Here is a 24,349-nt window from a genome sequence, read left to right on the forward strand (position 1 = left end):
CAAAATTTACATCAAACACAAGAAGAAAAATCAACATATAGTAGAAAAATATATATATAAAATATGGTATAAAAATGAAAAATATAAAGTATACAAACTGCCTCTGAGAGTAAAAACCAGGTCTTGTCCGTTTCAACCTAGAATTTCAACTGCATGTACATGAACTAGATCATGGTTTTCAGATACATCAATTACCAATCTTTTTTATTTATTTATTCACTTTTATTGGCTAATTGATAAAAAAAAATAAAAATAGATGAGTTGATCAGTTGCCGGAATTCACTCAAACTAGAACATGCATCAAAACTCATAGAATGCTTACAAGAATATTTACATATCGTCTACCAATAAGATATATTTGATCACATTGCAACCATATATCAATCTTTATTTTCAGCAGCAAGGTTTCTTTGTATACATAAACATAAAGCATAGTAGTACAAGGGACTTTGTTTGACACAAACCTTAATTAATTGATCAATTATCTTAGTACACACTTTAAAATTAATGTTCATTATTAATTATAATTATATGATGAGTTAATAATATATTGTGGTTAGGGTATGGGATAAACGACCACTTTTCCTGTGGCTCTTGAAGTTTCTAAGTAGGAAATGGCTTCAATAACCTGAGAAAATGGCACTGGAGTCTTGGCATCGAGTATAGGCTTCAACTTACCACTCTCAAAGTAAGGTCTTAAATTCTCTAAGATAGATCCCTTTGAGGTGAGCACGAAAAACATAGCTGGTGGATGTCCAGGTGGTACTATTGTCACAACTTTCCCATCTTCCTTAACGGCCTTAAATGCTCTATCACCTTGCCCTATATATCAGTAATTATGGTAAACAATTATTAATGTTTCATGACAAGCAATGTATATAGATGGACATTTTTTACGAGTTAGAATATTTTTTAATCTCTTAAAATTCAGTTTTAATTTCTATAAAAAAAATTAATATGTTTTTAGTCTCATATGAATGATTATAATTGCATCATTTTTTTTATAAACTAAAAATATATTTATTTTTTATAAGAATTAAAACTGAATTTTGAAATATTTTGGAAACTACCAATATGTTTTACCCTTTTAATTTGGTTTAGAAGTCTAACCTACTACATCATACACTAGATCGTATTTTTCTGGAAGGTCTTCAAAGTTCTCCTTTGTGTAATCAATAGGCAAGTCAACGCCCAACTCCCTTAAAAGTTCAAGTTTGCCGGTGCTAGCAGTTGCTGCTATCTTAGACGCCTTATAAACTTGTTTAGCTAGCTACATCCAAATATAGTCACATCACTTAATTAAATAAAGTTATTGGTTCAAATAATACTAAACTAAGTTTTCTTGAATAAAGTCTTAAATTTAAGTTTTGTAGATCAAAAATATGTAATTGAAAAAAGAGATCCAAAAAAATGACTAATCAAATTTCTAATGAAAATTAATCATTGATAAAATTAATAAATGCTTGATATCAATAATATGATAACAAAAATAAATTTACACATAAATCAATGTAAAATCTTTCAACTTAATTAATTTCTAAAAATTTGTGGCAATCTTAATATATATATATGTACCTGAATAACATAGTTTCCAACTCCACCAGCTCCTCCCAAAACAAGGATAGATTTGCCAGCAGAGAAGTGAGCATGTTCAAAACCTTCGTTAGCAGTCTCAAGTGCTAAAGGAATGCTAGCAGCTTCAATGAAGCTTAGATTGGATGGTTTATGAGCCAATAGTCTCTCTTCTGCAATAGTATACTCTGACAAAGTGCCATGAATCTTAAGGTTCGACAAGCCTTGCTCGTTGATATCACCATATACTTCATCTCCAACCTTAAATTTTTTTACTTCTCCTCCCACTTTCACTACTATGCCAGCAACATCATAACCCGGCACAATCTTCTCACACCATCAAAACAAAAGAATAAAGTACATGTTAGATTGATATTCTAAATAATATATTACAGCCTAGCCCACTAAGATTTAGAAACCATTAAATTATTTTAAATTCATTGTGAATAATGAGCGGCAACTATCTATTCTAAAGTTATTATATTATAAAATTAATCCTAATTTTTAAGTGACAGGTTATTATAAAAAAACTTAAATATTACAAGTTTATATATTTAGATAGATAGAGAGAGGAAACTAGCTATCTAATGAGAGTGAGGAAAATATATATTGACCATTGAATCTAAATGTGAACCGTCAAGATAAAAACAACTAAGTCATTAGTCATATATGAGCCTTAAATCTCAATATATATATATATATATATATATATATATATATATATATATAACCAAATAACTCTATGAAAAACTCTATATAAACAAATTAACGAAGGAAAAAATTGAAGGTGTACATACAGGCAGATGAGGGTCAGTGTCCTTGAACTCGCCGTGCATCCTCTTGTAATCAACGGGATTAATGGATGCAGCGATGACCTTGATGAGCACTTGGTCATCTTTGAGTTGTTGGGGTAAGGGCCAATTAGGATCTAATTTGAGAACATCACCTGGACTACCATGTTCAGAGTAGTACCAAGCTTTTGTGTGTGTTGGAATAATTGAAGCATCTTCTGCCATATATTTGAAAGAGAGAATTAATAAAGAAACAGGAGTTATAATGTGTTCAACTAATTAATTGGCTTATGGAGATGGAGTGATAGCAAATATATTTATAGACTCTAACTTGGTGGAAAATCAGCGTTGGAATCTCATTCAGCTTAATATAATAACCCCAAACATTATTACATAAAATAATAAGACTTTATAACGTAGAAACTAAAGATTCATTTTTAATTTTTTTAAAACTCTTAAATTAATTTAATTAATAAAAATACATATAACTATTTTTTTTTCATAAATACAAGTATGTCATATAAACTTTATCCATTAAAGGTCCTCGATCAAGTCATAAAACATGAATGTATGTATGTCTCAAGGCACTACATCATCAAATCTCATAAACAAATCTCTAAACAGAATTCAAGGGTCTAATTCAGGAAATAAATACAATATAGATCTATCAAGATATATAAATCCTAAAATGCTCCCCACTAAGTCAAAACATAAATAAATGACAAAGGGTTGAATCTCACCCCTAAATTAACCATATCCACATCAATCACAAGTAACATACTCCTCAAAAGTTACATCATAATATGTTATCGTATCAAATGACACGATCATCACAGTTCAATAAAAAATGTAAGGATAAGCTCATTTTAAAAGAAAATAACATGTAAAAGAAATATAAGATTAATATGTTAAAAGAAATGTAGAAATTAATTTTTTAACAATCATGTACTAATACAACTCCTCTAAGTAACACGATTCTCAAGTTACAATTATCAAAACACACGTCTAACTATCATGTTATGTTATGCTGACTCTTTACTTCCAGAAAATTTTATCTTTTGAACGATTTACTCAAGTACATCCCTTAACATAATCTCATTCTATGATCTAAACATTCAGGGAGACTTGAATTAACCTTGCAAAAGAAGTGTGATTTTATCGAAAATGAATGAGCGTGGGTAGTGATTTTCCTCAGTAAGACTTGCAAAGAACTTAACCTATCCAGGGATTCGCTCACTCATCCATTCTATAGGCTCATTCGTCGTTAGTCACCACGACAACCTCCAGCACTAGGTTCAAGGCCTTCTTAGCACCCCCAACTTATATGCCTACTCACATGCAATGTCATTCATCAATGTATGTATCATTCAAATCAATATCATTTGTCATCACAAATTCATTCACTAATTTCAATATCATAAGAGGTTATAACATCATAGATTCACCATTTATATGTTCATCAGACTCATGAACCCACATATAGTTCAATAAGCATAACAAGACATTCCAACACCTTGAATTCCTGCAAATAACTCACCAAAAACTTGTATGTTGAATTCCTGCAAATAAATCAACATAAAGTCAACTTTAATAATAAAATAATATCATCTTAAGTGCATCTCATATCATCATAAATTCATTAAGATCTCAATATTAAATTTATGCAAGGAAGACAAAAATTAATCACATCCACATCAAAAATTGGTCATTGAACTCAAAACTGATCATTGGACTCAAAATTGACCATTAGACTCAAAATGGTCACTGGACACAAAATGGTCGTTGGACTCAAAATTGATCATTAGACTCAAAACTGGTCGCTGGACTCAAAACTTGTCGCTGGACTCAAAATGGTCACTGAACGCTGGATGCGAAAATGGTCCCTAGACACAACATTGGACGCGAAAATGGTCACTAGACACGAAAATAGTCACTAAATGCAAATTCTACATAATTTCAAAATTTTTGTAGAACTGCCTCACATGGCTTCCAAATCATCCCAAAACAAACTCAAACTCTTTTTCATCAATTCCAAATACATAAACAACATCAAAATATTTCACAAATTTGAACTTTTAATCAATATTCGTCAACTAAATAACAACCCAAATTTTAGAACTCAAAACCTCAAATGTTCAAACTTTCATATTTAAACAACATGCTTCATTTTTCGGCAACCTTGAAACCAATTTACAACAACCTAAGCATAGAAAAGGACAAAGCTTCTCTTACCTATCAAATCCAATATGATGACTCTTTGAAGAAGAAAAGAAAAAGGAGCAAGTTTTGGGTCCAAGTGAGAAACTTTCCTTCAATCCCACAACAAGCACACTAAACCATCATCAACCCAACCTAACCCCAAAGCCAACCAAAAACAAAATCAAAACCCCTTAAAATCAAGCTTTTCCATGAAAGTTCATGGTTGCTCTAGGGAAAATGAAAATGAACTCAAAGAGAGAAAGAATGAGAGATTATCTCACTTAGGGCCAATCAACAACCACTATAGAGAGGAGAAATGAGTTCTTTTTGTACAACACCAGGGTTCAAGGTTCTCTAATGGTGGTTCTTGGAGAAGAGAGAACTATGAAGAAGTGTGTTGAGGGAGAGAGTTTCAACACAAAAGAGGGTTTATGACTTTTGTAATTTCACTTTTTCACACCTAAACCTTACTATATACACCCACCCCTCAAACCATAAACTAAAATCCATCTTGATAAGCCCTAAACACTAAAACTCACTAACCACATACACAAATACAACAAAATCACCAAATTAATTAATTAATTAAATCACTTGAACAATTAATTAAAAAAACACAATGTTACACTTAAAATTTTACTTTTATGAGTAAAAATCGAATTCGAATATTAGAAATTTACAATAAATCATGTAATAGAAATCAAACTCTAGCTTATAGTTGTTTGACTTACATTTTGTCATGTTTTATTTTTTAATTATCATACGGGTATATCCTTTTCTCTTGCTTTGAAATTTTATTTAAATAAATAAGTTGTGTTCATTGTATTTAAAACTTTGTGCTTGTCTTATAGTAATCATTATTGATGAATTGATTAATTAATGATATTTCATAGTATTTAATTGTCTAGCTTGCTTAAAGCTTTTTCCTTAAAAATTATTATTATAGTAGATTCACGTGTTTAATAGTATTATTAAATAAAATATTAAATTTTTAAGATGTTATTAAAATGTTAAAAATATTTGTTTTTATAGCCTTTCTCTATTAAGTAACATGAAAATCTTTAGATATATTTTATATCGGATGATCATATTCGTTACTTATTTAAAAGAAAATATAAACATAGTAGTCCGACAAAAAGATATCATAATCTTTTAAGTGCCTATTATCTTACCTACCGGAATTTAAATATGGTAACAAAAGTATTGCTGACAACAGTAGAACTTGATTAAATTATTTAAATAATAAATACTATAATGCGTCAAAATCTCATTCACTGTATAATGAAAGATTATTCACGTACATTGTAAAAGAATATAATATCGAATTGTTATAATAATTGTGGAATATTTAAAAGTGGGTTTGTTTGTGTTAAACCTTTTGGCTGAAAAACTAATTTTTTTAAATTACTAATATCTATATAACCTTATAAGTTATAACGGATTAAACTTTCTCAACACATGCTATTTAGAATACTCAGGAAAGAAATTATGACATTTTCCGGTTAAGAATAAGAAACTAATCTCCGGTTAATAACACTTCTAATTTTTTAAATAGAGAGTGTATTAAATCGGTAAGATGTTACTAAAATATTTTTGAACATTTGCTTTATTAAGTAACTCGTAAATCTTCAGATATATTTAATATCGAATGATCGTATTTGGTTACTTATTTAAAAGAATATATAAACTTATAGCAGCCGGGCAAAAGGATATCCTAATCTTTTATGTACCTAACTACATACCTATCATGCTTGCCTAACTACCCCAATTTTAATATGGTAATGTGTTACTATATATAGCCCAATAGAACTTGATTATCTTATTTTTATAATAAATTCTTTAATGTTTGAAAATCTCATTAATTGTAATTAAAAAAATTCACATTAAAAATAAATATCTAATTGTTACAAATGTGGAATATTCTAAAATCAGGATTGAGACGTTTATCCACGCAGTATTTTTCGTTCGGCACGTCATGCATGATGTGTGTTTTCTTAAACAATTACAAAGAAAAAAAAATCCAGTCTCCCTTTAATAGATTTCTGAATTTATCCCTATGTGTGTGGTTTAAGATTGTCGGAAAATGACAATTTATAAATTTTTGAAGTTTTAGAAACTCAATTAAGAAATTTATATTACACGATTTAAAACTCAATTAAAAATTATTAATTTAAGAACTTATTTAAATATAGAAGTTTAACCTTAAATGAATTGTCCATCCTCGAATTAAACTGATGTTGGGTTGAATAGATTAACTCGATGAATTGATATGTAAATATATTTCATGGAGAAAATTATATCAAAACAATATAATGTTTAACTTTAAGCTGGTTGGGTCGTTTATAGCCGCCATACGTTTGCCGTCATGCATGTGTTTGTTGTTTTCTCGATTATCAAAATTATACATCAAATAAAATATAGGGAGATTAAAGTATAATTAATCAAGTCATTTTGAGGTGTATCCATTGATTAATATTTCTATACTAGTTCAAACTTTGAAAATGTGAATAAAAATTAACACAGGTGATGTAATTGATCACCTAATGCAGATGGGAAATGATTCGTGAATGACAATAAATACAATTCTTTAATGATAAAAACAACATAAAATAAAGTAATATATATATATATATATATATATATATATATATATATAATATTTTTTTACGTTCAAAACCTTAAATTGAATTCAGATATAGGAAATGAGATGTATTATTCACCTCTTTCTCTCTCTATATATATTATATAAATTGTGATTAAAAGATGTGATGTTTTTTTTTTATTTTATTTGTTGCATAAATATTTAGTCGTGCTTCATTATAAATATTATTTATAGGCATAGACATGACAACCAAACTCATATTTGTGGGTATGATTCTGATTTTGATAAAAAAAAATATCTAAGTTGATCATGTACAAATTTGAAAATTATTTGACTTTTTTTTAATTGGAGTCAAAGATGTGAATGTTATTACCTGTCCCGTTCTTGTATTTAGAGATGTGGATGTCATTAGCTGTCCCGTTCCAGTATTTAGAGATGTGGATGTTATTAACTGTCCCGTTCCTGTATTCAAAGATGTGGATATCATTAGCTGTCCCGTTCTTGTATCTAGAGATGTGGATGTCATTAACTGTCCTGTTCCTGTATTCAAAGATGTGGATGTCATTAGCTGTCCCGTTCTTGTATCCAGAGATGTGGATGTCATTACCTGTCCTGTTCCCGTATTCATACCCATATTTATCCCCATACCTTGTTCCCATAATGAACTTATTAAAATGTCCTTTTGTTATTTTAGTTTAGGGTTTTCAATTTTCTGTTCACTTGTTTAGGTTCCAAGTTACAACAGACACGTCGTTTCACATTTTCGCTTTCATTACATAGTAATGCACTCAGTGGCGAACCTACATTAGGTTGAGGGTGCGCACTTGCACCTCTTCATTTTTTAAAATTCACCAATAAATTTTCTTTTAAATTAAATATTGTAAATAAAATCTTATATTTTTTGTATTTTATTTCATCTATATTTATATAGTTGAACCCACTCATTTTATTTTTTATAATTTATCTTTACTAACTTAGGGTCTTGGTTTCGCCACTGAATGCAGTGAACGCACACTCCCCCCTTACACAACAACACACACTCTCCTGGTATCCCCTGTCACTCACCGTTTCACTATTTGTTTCCCTTCACTTGGGTTATGGTGTCTCTTAGATAAAATTTAAGCAATTTTAATTTTGAAAAACTTCTTTTAGCAGAAGCAATTGTTACTAATATTGTTAATAATATTCTATAAGCAATGCACACACATTTGAAAAAGAATTTGATCCTTTTATATAGTTTAATACTTCTATTGGAGTATTAACTTCTTTTAATATTTCTTTTAGTACTTTTAATTTTGAAAATAAATCAAGATCATCAATGTCCAAATGTTTACCAAATCTTAAATTTTTTCCAAGATTAATACAATATTTTTTTAATTCATCATCGCTTAAAGTTTTAAATTTTTAAATTCAAATAAAAAACCAAAAATAACTTCATATTGTAAAATTTGCTCAAATCGAGTCTCGATAGAAGAAATAGATTGATCTACTATGCATATAAAATATTCAATACTAAAAGAGTTTTCAGCTGAATGTGTGATCTCATCATTAACATTTTCATCAAAATGTGATTTTCTATGAATTATATGTTTTCCACGAAATTTAGGTTTTATATCCATTTCAACAACTAATTATTTTGTGGAATCCAAAGGAAAATTAAAGTGATTGTCCCTATAACTTTTTAAATAAGCAATAAGACCTTTTAAATGATCTATAACAACATCTATACGCATATCTTTTGCGGTAAAATCTTACTAATAGAATTAACGACAAACAAAATATTATACCTAATATTCATTCCTAATAAAAATTCAAAATTTTCAATCTCATAAGTTGCTGAGCACATGACTTAACTTTTTAATTTAGGATCTTCACAACATTTTGATAATTGAAGCAAAACATCTCTTATCTTTGGTGCTTGAAATTTTATTACTTTGACATTTTCAATTTTACTCTCACATCAAGTTTGAGATAATAATTTAATAGAAAATTTCTGTACATTATCTTGCAAAAATTTCCATCATTTAGTGGATGAAGCAAATAAATAATAAATACTTTGTAGAACTTCAAAAAAAGAAAGTCCTAGGAGATAAATTAGTCATATCACATAAAACTAAATTTTAAATTATGACATCCAGACGATGTATAAAATGCCCTAGAATTCATATCTAATAATCTTTTTTCCACTCCTTGATTTTAACCCTTCATGTTAGATCCATTATCATAACCTTGTCCCCTTATATCATAAATATCAAACTCATATTTTTTTCAAAACGTTAATAAGCTCATTAAAAATACCTTTTCCCGATGTATCATCAACTTTTAAATTGGAGAATTCAATGTATAAACGCATATCAAAATAAGAGTCATTTGTTCTTGATGATTTACATCAGGTATACAATCAAGAATAACAAAAAAATATTTTGCATCTTTAACTTTCTTTATAATGATTTTTTTTTATTTGGAAGGGTAACAATTTTATAAGTTCGTTTTGTATAGTATTACTTAAGTACTAGTAATGAACACGGATTTCACTATTTTTTATGTGTCTAACATGTTATTTTATAATTGGATTAAATTCTACAAGCATTTCAATCAAATTCAAAAAGTAACTATTATTTTTTCATATAGCTTCTTATTTGTCCCACGAAAAACAGGATTATTTTTAGAAAGATATTTAACTATAACTGTATTTCTAAGTAAAACTTTTTTCCAATGTTCCTTTTCTTTTTTAATTTGTTCTTGTAAATTTTTATCTATAGTCTTTTTTCTTATCAATCTTTTTTCTAGTTCAATCCATTTGATCATATTACTAATATATTGGTGACTTGTCTCATGGCTTTTGAGTTTTGAACTAAGATTTTTCCAATGTTCCTTCATTTACTAATTGACTAATACCACTTGAACAAAATAACTTACAACAAAAATAATACATTTTATGTAAATCTTTAGAATAAACTAGTCATTTCCTATCATATTTTTCTCTATTTCGTAATATCCTTTGATAAAAAGATGAATTAAAATGTCTATTTTTTTATCTTTTGGAAATTGTAAATCGTTATGTCTAATTAGACGTTTTTCTATCATTAAATCTCTAAATTTTTACACCAATAGTTTTCCATTTCCGTGAATCATAAATATTTTTAGGAACGTCACTCGGGGTGTTACTATGTTCATTATTTTCTTCTAATGAAGTATTCACAGGTAAATCCTTTTGTTCTTGATTAGAATTAAGACTATTTGTATTTTCAATGTTATTTACGAGTAATTGTTCTATAATTTTTTCATCAATTGTACTTATTCCTATATCTTTTTTATGAATAGTAATTGTACTGTCAAGGGTCTAAAAAATACATGTGTCATGTTATGTGACACTTCGAGACAAACGTCAACCCTCCATGTCAGTCCTGACACAGGAGCACAAACATCCAACCCTTAACAACTGGGCTCCATAATCGATAGGTTATCTCTAACCTTTTATTATTTGAATATCATCTTTTTTATCTCTTGGTAGGTATTCAATTATCTACAAGGTTACACATCTGTAAGTAACAATTATCTGTTAGCTTTTATCTCTAAGCTATACATCATCCCTAACGTTATCAATAAGTTATATGTTATTATTTATAAGCCGGTAATTATTTGACGTATCAGTCCCTATCAATAAGGACCCGCAACTCTCTCTCCCCACTATAAGTATTAGGTTTCCCCGTACTCTCTTGACACCTACGCTCACAACAACAACACACACCTACTCACAAACTTGTGTATTCTCATTCATACTCTCTTAACTCATATACTTACTTGAGCATCAATGTCTTTTGTTTTACAGGTCTTTCCCTCTTGTCCTCCTAACAAAGGTCACTCCCTCAATCCGACGTGCAATGTTCAGGAGTCCATCTTAGCCACGTTCACCTTGACGTATGTCAGTTTCGGATTTTGATAAGTACAATATCAAATTTATCAAGAGCACCATGTTGAAATTCAATTAAATTTTCAATTTTTCTATTTTTTAAATTTTTTTTCAAAACAAGATTCACATTTCTTATTTGATATTTTATATTATCACAATTCTAAAATTCTAAGAAGAAAATAAAATGAAAAGGCAACAATAAAATTTATAAATAGAAATTTTATAAAGTAAAAAAGAGAAAACAGTGAAACGATACAACCTGAAAATCGAGAAAATTATACGTTGATGTTTTCTATTGTAACAATTTGATACCAATTATTCAATCTGATAATTCACTTCAAGTCATAGGAAAATAATAGAAAGATGACGAAAAGAAGAGAGAAAAGATTAGGTATGAAATAATGAAAAGAATGATTTAAAAATATTATTTTTTATAATATATATAGAGATAAAAAAAAAACCTTTTAGGTATAATATTGGAAATAGCTAATCATCAAAATGATTTCTCTTTCGATTAAAATCTTATTATTAATCACAAATGAATATATTGCTATTAAAATTTTACCTTTAAAAATCAATGTTTTCAATATATCATTAAAAAAAGGAAACTTGAAAAGTTCTGTGGCCAATGATTATGTGAATATTGAAATTTGAAAAATTAATAATTGTATCTCATTGCTATTAAATATTTCTAATTTACTGACAATTTATCTATGATTGTGGTTGTGATTGTGTATCCTTCAAATATTTATAATATTATTATAGCAAAAAAAAATCTACACTATTAGTAACTTTTCAATTTCTGGGCCTAAGACACAGACATAATTGGCCTTAATGTCAACATGACACTGCTGTAAGACCATGATTTTAAATTTATATTTGTAAGGATTACTAATTACTTTCTCAGTTTCACAAAAATTATTGTGTAAGAAAAAATTTGTCCTAAAATAATTATTATTTTACCACTTATATCTCTTATAATATTAATGATGTAAGCTAAAAAAAAATTAATTAATGATAATAAGGTTAATTTTATAAAATTGTTATTTTCTTGTTTATTTATTAATTTTTCTTAGTCTATGTAAAGCAACTTAGGACGCCAATTATAATGAGACGGAGGAAGTAACATAATTTTCATTTTGTATGCCACCTTTTATCACGGTGACCCCGACCATGTTAACGGGCAAATCTATACTTGTTCTAGGGGGTGCTGGTAGATTTGGATCGTTTGTCATCCAGGTTTGATATATTCCTTCTCCATTGGTTAATTTGTCAAGAACATGCATAATTATCAAACTCTCAAATTAACTCTTAAACTCTTACGATTTTATGAGTCTATATAAACAAAAATAAGTTAATTCTCTAGAAAGTTTTTTTTGAGTAAACATACATAAACTCTCAAGTCAAATAGATAGTCGAAGTATTTGAAATTAACTATAATATTCTTTCCCACCTAAACCCCACAACAACAATATTTAAGCGTGACTCAAACAATTTGAAAAAGTTAACTCTTTTTAAATGTTTTACATACTATAATCGCTTATATTCTTATAAATTTATATATAATTTGATCATTCATGTATTTTCATATTATTTTGTACTAATGTATTGTTATACTTTATTATTGTGATTTGTTATTTGACTTTATTATGTTGTTTAAATGTTAAATTATTGTTGTGGTAACAACATTTTGTTAAGTGTAAATGTTATTAATAGGTTTTTTAATATTATTATTTTTATTGTGTAAAGTTTTATGAATTTATGAGTCAATTTTATAAGTTGCATTTATAAAAAATTTATAAGTTTACCTAAACTTTTGAGTTTGACGAACTTAATAAAAAAAGTTTCAATTAAGTAATTTCTTATTGAAATAGTTGAGCCATTTCACTCTTCCACTATTTCAATTGATTGTTTTATTCTTCTCCCCTAATGCCATGATTTAATCATCTATGAACCTTATTGCACCTGTTTTGTTTACATACAGTTTGTAGCATAATTATATTTAATTAATAGCAATATTTATAAAATATTAAATTTTGATATGTTGTAGCTCGCCAAGCACGTTTTTGGCGCATCTAAGGTTGCAGCTACTGCTAAGGAACTTGGGAGTAGACATTCAAATTGATTACACAAAGGAGAATTTTGAAGAGCTTGCAGAGAAGTCTGATGTAGTGTACAGTAGGTCAGATTTTGAAATTGACCTAAATTATATTGATTTACATGAAGTTAGTTTGGTAATGAATTATACAATATTAACATTATCAATTTAATTAGAGTGTATTAACATGTCATATAAAGAGTTTTACTTTCTTATGTAATTATTGAGATTATGTATGATAAAAAAAGTTTAATAATGATGTTCGGACAAGTAACATCCAATTATGTTATAAAATAATTTTATATTATCATCTAATTACACATCAATGTTGGTGTGACGATTAAGTTAATTATACAATTATTAATAAACTTATAATACATAATAATTTGTTATTGGATGTAAGTTTGTGGGTGTATTGCCTTTTTTTTTAAAAAGTATTTTCATGTGTATCAATATTAAACTCATATAATATTATTCTGGAGAGTTAAGACATGGTTGATTCCAAAAAGAGGGCAGAGTGACAAGGCATTGAAGGCTATCAAAGAAGAGGGGGAAAGTTGTGACAATAGCACCACCTTCGATTCCACCTGCTATGCCGTTCATTATCACTTCAGATGGTGTTGTGTTGGAGAAGTTAAAGCCTTACTTAGAGAGTGGGAAGGTGAAGCCAATATTGGGTCCTAAGAGTCCCTTTCCATTTTCTCAGACAGCGGAAGCATTTGCATACTTGAATACTAATAGAGCCATTGGAAAAGTAGTCATACATCCCATTCCATAAAAATAAATTACTTTGCATGTATATCAAGTTCTTCTGTGCATTCTGACCTTAATTTGTGCTATAAGGCTAATATTAATTAATATGAGTGATAAGGAAAGGGCGTCACATTTTAATTTTCTAATAGTGTCAATATTGCTGGTCAAGAGAGCTGTAAATTGGTAATGAATATAAATCTTTCATATATATATATATATATATATGTGTGTGTGTGTGACAGTTTCAGATTTGAGTTTGAATTTGGTTAAGATTAGGCCTATGTCACATTCACTCTACAAGTCTACATCAGTAAGTTCAAATTCATTTGAATGAGATATTTTTTTTTTATCCATAAATGTTAGTTTTTGTTAAAAATATTAGTTAAAGAATTTCAGTCCGTGATCTTTCTTCCTCCTTTTTCCTTTCATCCTTGGTCAACCTAAATGGATCAACTTTATATCTCAATATACATATGAGATATGTATTATTCACCTCTATTTTTGTATAAATATTTACTCCTCCGGCTCAACTCTACTACCCACACCAAAGAGTAGTTAAATAGTTCAACTATACAACCTGGCTAGTAATATAGTTTCAGTTAACCTCACAATCACCCTTTATTAAATAAAGGTACAATCTTATTAAATAAAGTTAATGACCAATTAAGAAGAAAGTCGAAATTGCATTTTTTTTTATTATTTTATCAATGGGAAATAAAGAGAACAAAACAAAAACAGAACTACACTCTTAAGGAAGAAATCCCAAGAGCATCAGACATCAACAAAGAACGTAACAAAATTGGACAAGAAGTCAAAATGTACATAGGTTCTGTTGTAGATGAACCCTTCTTGGAAAGTCAATTTGCACACCAGTTGACTTCTCTGAGAACATGCTGAAATAGCTGCTAAGGTCTGGTCTTGAAAGCACAAATCTGGTGGATAATCGGAGCATATGGATGATGATCGAAACACCTCCAGAAATTAATTACATTAGAAAATAACAAAAGAAGAAAGTAGAATAACTAGATATTTTTTAAACTGAGAGGAAGAGAAGGTGGATATTTTTTTTTGATGAAAAAAAGCTATGTATCTTACATAAGAATTTATTTACAATATACATGTTCACACACATTTTTTATAACAAATTTAAACTTAAAATTTATTTCCTTCATTTTTTTTTTGAAAAGAATAATGGATAAATGGAAGTATTGTAAAAAGATTATGGTCTAAAAAATAGTATTGACAAAAAAATTGGGAAAAAAAGAGTAAAACACCATGTTTATATTTGTTATATATGTGTAAATATATGTACACATTCTTCCAAGAAAAAAAAAAGGAAAGCTAGCTAGTGCACATTGTTACAAAATTGTTCTTATTTAATCAATACTATTAGACAAGTGGCCTCAAATATCTTAAAAAGGGATTGAATTAAGATACAAAAGTTTTCCTAATTAAAATTTTAACTCTCTTTTGGATTAACAATGCACCCGAATTATTCAAAGAACAATTCAAAATAAACTTCTTTAAAGCAAAAGATAAACTGCAATAAATAAAAGAAGTTTAAGGGAAGAGAGAATGCAAACTCAGTTTTTATACTGGTTCAACCATACTCTGTGTCTACATCCAATCCCCACCCAAGCAACCCGCTTGAAGTTTCCACTATCTTGTAAAAATCATTTTACAAAGTCTGAAGCACACAAAAACACCTTTCTCTTGTGTTCAGAAATCCTTACAACTTAAGAAACTCTCGGTCTTTTGAACAATAATCTCTTGAATATGAAGAAGAAAATTTCTCTTTTGAAGAGAAGAATATTACAATATGAGGATCACTCAAGATTCCTTATTGAATTTGCAAATGTTTGACCAAATAATATATTGAGAGGATAAGATAATTTGATTTTGAGAGGATAAAACAATTTTGTTCAGCAAAACTCTAAGAAAATTTGAATCCCAAGTCACCTATTTATAGACCTTTGGTGGTTATTCAAAATCTTTTGAACAGTTGTAACTTTTGGGAGTTATTCAAAATTTTGTAAACTATTTTAAAACTCATTTAACCATTGGTAATCGATTACCAGATAGAAAAACATCTATTTTGAAAACAAAATTTCACTAAAAAGCTTTGTAAGATGTTTTAAGGAGTTAATTCTCAGCCAAAGTCAAATCTGGGCAACCTCATTTAAAGAATTCTTCTAACATCCTATGGATTAAGTTCATTGTTCTTCTTGAATTCCTTGATTATTGACTTAAATTAAACTTCAAAAATGTCTATCTTTGACATCATCAAAATTTCATATCATATATATTTTTACCTTACATGCTCATAAGAAAAACTTTTAACACTTGTATAGTTATATTTGATTCAACTAAGATCCTTTTGAATTTGTAGAAGATATTTTTAGTTGTTGTGACTATTCAAAATTTCAAATATTATTATACTACCTACTACTCCGCTCTACCAAACAAAAAATACTACCTATTCCAACTACAACCTAGTTTCTATAACAGTACAATCACACATGTTCTAATTATTAAGGTACGTACAGTCCCATGGGGTTAATGTTATCAACTGTTATACGCGCGTTAATACAATTTTATCAAACACATAAAACATCAAGACATTTTTACCTTTGTCAATTTTCCTAGCTCTATTAATTGAATGGCACAAAACTTGTACGTACATCTGTCCCGATCGACACAGAAAGAACACCAACAACATTTTTAATTTCCCTCAATAAAGCACAATGGGTCAATTTAATGATGATCAAGAGCATCTAGAGCGGGACATAACATCATGAACCTTGCCACTAAATGGTCTTCATTCATGCTGAAAAATTAATGGCCATAATGAAAAGTCAAAATTGCATTCAAAGATAAAAAAGAAGAAATAGAATTGAGAGGAATGAAAGGTGCATGATACTAATAACTTTCCTATATAACACACTACAATCTAATGATAAATCATCATAGGTATGAATTTTAAGGTAATTATTATATAAAAAAATCAACCAACTTTTTTCTTCTTTTAATAACAGAAAGAAAGAGAAAATAAATTTAAATTTAAATTTTACTATTCTTACATTAATTATGAAAAAAAAAGAGTGATGGAAGTAGTGTTAAAAAAGTGTTGAAGTAAATATGCAAGCATTGAGATCTTTATATAACATAACTTTTCTTACTTTTATTGATTTTTTTTTCTATAAATATCTACTCGTGCTTCGTTATACTACTCACACCACTGAGTTCACCTACAAGCTAGGAACTCTAACATCCTCTTACTCTTTTTCCATCAAGTCACCAAGATAATGGCAAGCATTTCTAGCATTCCATCACACATAAAAACTTGGGTTTATTCTGAATATGGGAACACAGAAGAGATTCTAAAATTTGATCCCAACGTACCTATACCAGACATCAAGGAAGACCAGGTGCTCATCAAGGTTGTGGCTACAGCTCTTAATCCTGTGGATTATAAGAGGGCTCTTGGCTATTTCAAGAACACTGACTCTCCCTTACCTGTAAGATCATGATTTTAAATTTATATTTGCGTGGATTATTAATTAGTATAGTTTCCATTTTGTATACCACCTTATATAATTCTTTTTTGTTTAAATATATTTTTAGTTTTTATAATTTATATTTTTTTGTTTTTTGTTATTGTAAAATTATTTTTTTGTTTTTGTTTTTATAAATTATGTTTGTTTTATTTTTCTTTCCTAAATTATTTTAGATAATGTTTTGAATAGTAAAAAAATATTATAACAATAAAAAATAAAATAAACATAATTTGTAAGAATCAAAAATAAAAAATAATTTGTAAGTAAAAAAATAAAAAATAAATAAATTATAAGGATTAAAATTGTATTTAAGCCATTTTTTTTTATCATTGCATTGTTTAATTTGTGTTTGGTTTTTGAAATTAAGAGTGTTCCGGGGTACGATGTTGCTGGTGTGGTGGTAAGAGTGGGAAGTAAAGTGAGGAAATTCAAGGTTGGGGATGAGGTTTATGGTGATATCAATGAGTATGCTGTGAATAATCCAAAGACCATTGGGACTTTGGCAGAGTACACTGCTACTGAAGAGAAATTGTTGGCTCACAAACCCTCCAATTTGAGCTTTATTGAAGCTGCTAGCCTTCCTTTAGCTATCATCACTGCTTATCAAGGACTTGAAAGAGTTGATTTTTCTGCTGGAAAATCTATACTTGTTCTAGGAGGTGCTGGTGGAGTTGGATCCCTTGTTATTCAGGTTTGATATCTTCCATCTCCATTGGTTAATTTGACAATAAGTTTCAATTAAACAGTGTCTTACTGAAATATTGAGCCATTAATTTCACTTTTTCAGTATTTTAGTTATTTATTTTATTCTTCTTCTCTAATCATATGATTTAGGAGCAATGATATTTAGATATCTCTCTAAATTTCAGACACCTCATATCATATCATTTATCATTTATTTATATTTTCTCTTTCCTCTCTATCTCTCTTAGCATAATTATATAATTAATAATGAATTGTTGGGTATTTGATTGATATGATGTAGCTCGCCAAGCACGTTTTTGGCGCATCCAAGGTTGCAGCTACTGCTAGTTCCGCAAAACTGGATTTATTAAGGAACTTGGGAGCAGACTTTCCTATTGATTACACAAAGGAGAATTTTGAAGAGCTTGCAGAGAAGTTTGATGTAGTGTACGATACAATAGGTCAGATGTTGAAATTGAACTTAAATTATTTGTTTCACATGAAGTCAGTTTGGTCATGACTAATACAATATTAACATATGAGATGTGGTATGAGTACAACAATTGGTACAGAACTATTAGTTTTTATACCTATCTTACTTATTTATGACATGTAATAAATAATGTACACCAGAGATATTAACACAAAAGAATGTTGTTATACAATTAATTTAAAGTGCATTAACATGTAACATACAACTTATTACTTTTGTTATCTTATTATTGATTACCATGTGTAATAAGATTGTTGATAATAATAAATTACTTTAAGAATTGTTATCTATTTTTTTTATTAGTGGATAGTATAAAAGTATTTTCATGTGTATCAATATTATTATTGAAAATGAAGACATGGTTGATTCCAAAAACAGGGCAGAGTGACAAGGCATTGAAGGCTATCAAAGAAGGGGGGAAAGTTGTGACAATAGCACCACCAGCAACTCCACCTGCTATCCCATTCTTTCTCACTTCAGATGGTGCTGTGTTGGAGAAGTTACAACCTCACTTAGAAAGTGGGAAGGTGAAGCCAGTATTGGATCCTAAGAGTCCCTTTCCATTTTCTCAGATTGTGGAAGCATATTCATACTTGAAGACAAATAGAGCCATTGGGAAAGTAGTCATACATCCCATCCCTTGAACATATATAACTATGCAAATATACTATCAAGTCCTGCTGTGCATTCTGACCTTAATTTGTGTTAATAAGGTTAATATTTATATGATTGATAAGGAGAGAGCACAAATGTTTCTAATATAATTATGTCAATATTGCAGTCATATGTAAATTGGTAATAACTAATAAAGCTCTTATTATATGTATAAATGTAATATTAAAAAAACAAAAGTATAGATGTATTTATTATTTGTTACACTTTCATATTTAACTAAGTTCGGATTTGGTTAAAATAAATAATACGTTAAGGTTGAGGAGGGACATGATATGATTCTATTTGAGCTTACAGTTTAGTAATCTTATGGCTTCTTCGAGAATTGCACTATCGTTTTGGTATTGAAACGTCAGAGATTGCGTCATTGTACATATGCTTCGATCAGCATCTATTAGTTAATATATCTTTCTTCAAAGTTTGACTTTGAAAGGCTTATGTATATTAAGGTTTGGTGTAATTTATGTTTAAATCACAACTCTGAATTTTTTCAACTTTAGCTCTATTTATAATTTTCAACTTTTTTCAAAAATTAAATCCAACATTGTACATATTAAGGTTTGGTGTAATTTATTTTTGAACCATAACTCGGAATTTTTTTAGGAAAGAAATAAATATATTAAACTTTATACTTTAAAACTTTAAAAATTGTATTATCATACTTATACTTTTATATATATATATATATATATATATATATATATATATATATATATATATATATATATCATTTATAATTTTTTTATAACTATGATATTAGTATGTAATATTCATTAGTTTCTTAAGAGCTTGATTAAGAAATCGAGTTCGTAGTATTGCTCAAATAATCGAAATATTGATATTATCATTTATAAATTATAATTTTAATTTAATAAAATTAGACATTTAAATATTTTAAAAAATCCCCTTTAATAGATTTTTGAATTTATCCCTTTTTGTGGTTTAACTTTAAGATTGTGGGAAAATGATAATTAATAATGTTTTTGATGTTTTAGAAACTCAATTGAGAATTTACACGATTAAAAACTCAATTAAAAATTATTAATTTAGAAACTTATTTAAATATAGAAGTTTAACCTTATTTAAATTGTCCATCCTCGGACTAAACTGATATTTGATTGAATAAATCAATTCCATGAGTTTAGACATGACAAGAAAACCCGTATCCGTGGGTACCCGTCCGAATCCGTCCCGATTTTGACAGGTAATATCTGAGTTGACCGGGTATGGGTTCGGGTTCGGGTTTTCCCCGATAATCAAAAGTCGAGTACGGGTGCGGGTATGGGATTACTAGACCCGTCCCGACCCAGAACCAGAACCCGCCCCGCCACTTAAAATTTTTAGAATTTTTTCATAATTTAATCAAAAGGCATATAATTTTTATTATTAGTTAATTTTATTTTAGAATTTTTACATAATTTAATATTATTTTCTTAACTATTTATATAGATACACGCGTTATAATAAATTTATCGATATATAAGTAGTTAAAAATAAATGTTTAACAATCAATTTATTTTTCTTCTAAAATCAAATTTTTAATATTTTTTTTTTAAAAAAAAATATTTTTCTAAATGGTGTGTGGAATGAGGTTGAGAATACCCGATACCCGACGGGTACGGAGATGGGACAATAAACTCAAACCCGTCGGATATCAGATACGGATATGGGGATATGTTGAGGAGTCGAGGTAAGGGATTGGGGAGACAATACCCATACCCGATCCGTCTCATTGCCATGGCTACATGAGAGTTGATATATAAATACATATTTCATCAAGAAAATTCTATCAAAACTATATTATTTTAAACTTTAATGTTGAGTCGTTTATCGCCGCCATACGTTTTCACGTCATACATGATGTGTTTTCTTGATGATGTGCCTTTTTTTCATTCAACTTTTAATTTTTGTTTTTCAAGATTGACTGAATTATTATCCTCGTATACTCCATCAACGAGGGATCTTGGTCGATTTTAGTTTTTATAATAATTTTAATTACTCGTATTTAGGTTTTAAGTTTTTAAATGTTGAAAGTCTCTTATAATAATGTGATGTTTTATTTTTAATTTTTTGCATAAATATTTAGTCCTGCTTCATTATAAATACCACATATACCCACACCACAGAGTTCAACTACAAGGTAGGAACTCTTTTTCCTTCAAGTCACTAAGATAATGGCAAGCATTTATAACATTCCATCACACATAAAAGCTTGGGTCTATTATGAATATGGAAACATAGAAGAGATTCTCAAATTTGAATCTAACATACCCATACCAGACATCAAGGAAGACCAAGTGCTCATCAAGGTTGTGGCTGCGGCGCTTAATCCTGCAGATTATATGAGGGCTCTTGGGTTTTTCAAGGACACTGATGCACCCTTACCTGTAAGAATATGATTTTGTTATTATTATTATTATATTTATTGTGAGTCTATATATATAAGAAGAATTTTCCATTTTGTTTCATCTAATTAATATAGTTTTAATAATTTTCAAATTTTGCTTTGTTTAATGCTTAGTTTGGTGTTGGAAATTAAGATTGTTCCAGGGTTTGATGCTGCTGGTGTGGTGGTGAGAGTGGGAAGTAAAGTGAGCAAATTCAAGGTTGGAGATGAAGTTTATGGTGATATCATTGAGTATGCTTGGAATAATCCAAAGACCATTGGGACTTTGGCAGAATATACTGCTACTGAGGAGAAAGTGTTGGCTCACAAACCCTCCAATTTAAGCTTTATTGAAGCAGCTAGCCTTCCTGCAGCCATCATCACTGCTTATCAAGGATTTGATAAAATTGAGTTTTCTGCTGGCAAATCTATACTTGTTCTAGGAGGTGCTGGTGGAGTTGGATCCCTTGTTATTCAGGTTTGATATCTTCCATTGCCATTAGTTAACTTGTCAAGAAGCTTAAATTATTAAGTAGATCGAGTCTAATAGATGAAATAGTTCAACCATTTCACTCCTTCCACTGGATTAATTGATTATTTATGATCTATTTAGATAAATTTCTCTATAAGCAATTGTAATAAAAAGAATAGAAAAACAATAAAATTAATTTATGTATAATTAAGTTAAAAGATATTTTTTAGAAAAGTTTTTACGAGATAATTTTTATAAATTAACTTATGTATGAGTTAATTAATATTAATTTATGACAAAATCTCTTTTTATTTTAAATTTTATAAATTAACTTATACATAAATTAATATTATTTTATAGCAAAACTCGTTTCATTTTGTTTTTCTGTTATAATTACTTACGGAGAAGTTTACGTGGATATGACCTTATTCTTCTTTTTTTTCAAATCATATGATTTAATCCTCTAAGAAACTAATTTCACGTACCAGTTTTGTTTACACAATGTTTGTAGCATAATTATATACAATATTTATAAAATATTAAATTATTTGATGTGTGTATTTGTTTGATATGATGTAGCTCGCCAAGCACGTTTTTGGCGCATCTAAGGTTGCAGCCACTGCTAGTACTCCGAAACAGGATTTGTTGAGGAGCTTAGGAGCAGACTTGGCTATTGATTATACAAAGGAGAATTTTGAAGAACTGGTAGAAAAGTTTGATGTAGTGTATGATACAGTAGGTCAGTACTTGATCTTGATCATAAATTTTTGGCTTTACATGAAGTTGGTTGCTCTTTTGAACACAAACCTTTTGATTGCTTAAAATTTATTGAGAATAATAACATTGAGTCTTACATTATAGCTAATGTTTCTCTTTTAGTTTTATAACTTTTAATTAATTTTAAGTCGTAAGTATTTAAATGAGTGGGTCAAAGAGTATGTTATTAGCACTTTTCAATTGTTATTACTGAAAATTAAGACATGGTCAATTCCAAAAAACACAGGAGAAAGTAATAAGGCATTGAAGGCTGTTAAAGAAGGGGGCAAAGTTGTGACAATAGTACCACCGGCGACTCCACCGGCTATAACCTTCTCTGCAGTTTCAGATGGTGCGGTGTTGGAGAAATTACAGCCTTACTTAGAAAGTGGAAAGGTGAAGCCAGTATTGGATCCTAAGGGTCCCTTTCCATTCTCTCAGACAGTGGAAGCATTTGCATACTTGAAGACTAATAGAGCCATTGGGAAAGTAGTTCTACATCCCATCCCATAAACATATTTAATTAAGCATATAAGGAGAGAGCACAGCCTTTTAATTATGTAATATGAATATTGTTAGTCAAGAATGTTTAGATTTAGAAACAGATTGTCCTTATAAGGTTGTATTGGTAAATTTTGTCATATCTAGTTCAAATGAAGGTGGTGTTATCGTTCAGCAGATGAGGCAGCTTCTAAAGACACAAGTGGATTTGCAGGTCTCTTTTGTGAGTTGGAAGGCTAACATTGCTTTAGCTGGATTATGATCAATAGAGAATCCTCAAATTCACATTTTCTATTGTATTAATTCCAACTCAAACTATGTTTAAGAAATAAAGTTTGAAGAGAAAAATGACAAGGTAATAGCTTAATTTCTAAATAATATTCTCTAATTTGATATACCCTTAAATTTAAAAATAATAAAATCGCAGGGCTATAAAAATAAAAGCTAGGTTTAAAAATCATTTTGTGTGTGTGTGTGTGTGTGAAATACATTGCACCTCTAAAGCATGAGTCAATATTCACTTCTGGCGGTTGAGATAACCCATAGCTCAAGGTCAATGGTACTCAACTTATGTCTAGCCATGCTTTCCATTCAAAGAGTTTCACTAATTCACATTAACGAGTAGCTTCATTACATCACAAAAAATCTGGGGATTTTCTTCTTACATTATACATATTTCTTTTACATCCAATAATTTTTAAAAAAATTTGAAAGTTATCCCTATTAATTTCTTCTACGTTTGTTGGTTTTTTCTTTTCTTTTCTTCATACACAATTCTCGTATCCTTTTGGTTGAGTTCCTCCTTTAGTCTTGTGTTGATTTAGTTGAGTTGAATTGTTGCGATGGTCATTCGCAGTACATGATTGTCGTCGTGGTAGGTATTTCAATGCAACAATGGAA

General features: G+C 29.0%; 3 protein-coding genes across 5 annotated transcripts; 2 read left to right on the top strand and 1 right to left on the bottom strand.

The window, feature by feature from the left end:
* Positions 1–280: 280 nt before the first annotated feature.
* On the bottom strand, positions 281–5,058 carry LOC100788619 (quinone oxidoreductase-like protein At1g23740, chloroplastic-like). Of its 3 annotated transcripts, none has more exons than XM_014771346.3 (7): positions 4,844–5,058; positions 4,596–4,715; positions 3,809–3,922; positions 2,370–2,581; positions 1,576–1,899; positions 1,111–1,270; positions 358–822 (listed from the first exon to the last, which is right to left on the bottom strand). In XM_014771346.3, exons 3-7 carry the CDS (start codon positions 3,840–3,842, stop codon positions 557–559), a joined length of 996 nt encoding a protein of 331 aa, XP_014626832.1. In that variant the 5' UTR covers positions 3,843–3,922; positions 4,596–4,715; positions 4,844–5,058; the 3' UTR covers positions 358–556.
* An 11,833-nt stretch (positions 5,059–16,891) lies between these two features.
* LOC100791274 (2-methylene-furan-3-one reductase) lies at positions 16,892–19,423 on the top strand. The gene is made up of 4 exons (XM_003553802.5): positions 16,892–17,446; positions 17,853–18,176; positions 18,471–18,630; positions 19,041–19,423. The coding sequence occupies exons 1-4, from the start codon at positions 17,234–17,236 to the stop codon at positions 19,304–19,306; spliced, it is 963 nt and encodes a 320-aa protein (XP_003553850.1). The 5' UTR covers positions 16,892–17,233; the 3' UTR covers positions 19,307–19,423.
* A 1,699-nt stretch (positions 19,424–21,122) lies between these two features.
* LOC100792857 (2-methylene-furan-3-one reductase) lies at positions 21,123–23,623 on the top strand. Its single transcript, XM_003553804.5, has 4 exons — positions 21,123–21,721; positions 21,875–22,198; positions 22,772–22,931; positions 23,196–23,623. Exons 1-4 carry the CDS (start codon positions 21,509–21,511, stop codon positions 23,459–23,461), a joined length of 963 nt encoding a protein of 320 aa, XP_003553852.1. The 5' UTR covers positions 21,123–21,508; the 3' UTR covers positions 23,462–23,623.
* The last annotated feature ends 726 nt before the right edge of the window (positions 23,624–24,349 follow it).

The sequence above is a fragment of the Glycine max genome, chromosome 19 (assembly GCF_000004515.6).
Source record: "Glycine max cultivar Williams 82 chromosome 19, Glycine_max_v4.0, whole genome shotgun sequence".
In the NCBI taxonomy this organism is placed as follows: Eukaryota; Viridiplantae; Streptophyta; class Magnoliopsida; order Fabales; family Fabaceae; genus Glycine; species Glycine max.

What these genes read in the sequence shown, in the direction of transcription:
- LOC100788619 (XM_014771346.3), bottom strand. Translation starts at nt 3,842, where the DNA reads ATGTGGGTTCATGAGTCTGATGAACATATAAATG. An exon ending in ACACTGACCCTCATCTGCCT is followed by an intron (nt 1,900 to 2,369) that starts GTATGTACACCT and finishes TGGTGTGAGAAG; the next exon opens with ATTGTGCCGGGTTATGATGT. An exon ending in TCTAGTGTATGATGTAGTAG is followed by an intron (nt 823 to 1,110) that starts GTTAGACTTCTA and finishes ACTGATATATAG; the next exon opens with GGCAAGGTGATAGAGCATTT.
- LOC100791274 (XM_003553802.5), top strand. Translation starts at nt 17,234, where the DNA reads ATGGCAAGCATTTCTAGCATTCCATCACACATAAAAACTTGGGTTTAT. An exon ending in ACACTGACTCTCCCTTACCT is followed by an intron (nt 17,447 to 17,852) that starts GTAAGATCATGA and finishes TTTGAAATTAAG; the next exon opens with AGTGTTCCGGGGTACGATGT. An exon ending in TTGGATCCCTTGTTATTCAG is followed by an intron (nt 18,177 to 18,470) that starts GTTTGATATCTT and finishes GATATGATGTAG; the next exon opens with CTCGCCAAGCACGTTTTTGG.
- LOC100792857 (XM_003553804.5), top strand. Translation starts at nt 21,509, where the DNA reads ATGGCAAGCATTTATAACATTCCATCACACATAAAAGCTTGGGTCTAT. An exon ending in ACACTGATGCACCCTTACCT is followed by an intron (nt 21,722 to 21,874) that starts GTAAGAATATGA and finishes TTGGAAATTAAG; the next exon opens with ATTGTTCCAGGGTTTGATGC. An exon ending in TTGGATCCCTTGTTATTCAG is followed by an intron (nt 22,199 to 22,771) that starts GTTTGATATCTT and finishes GATATGATGTAG; the next exon opens with CTCGCCAAGCACGTTTTTGG.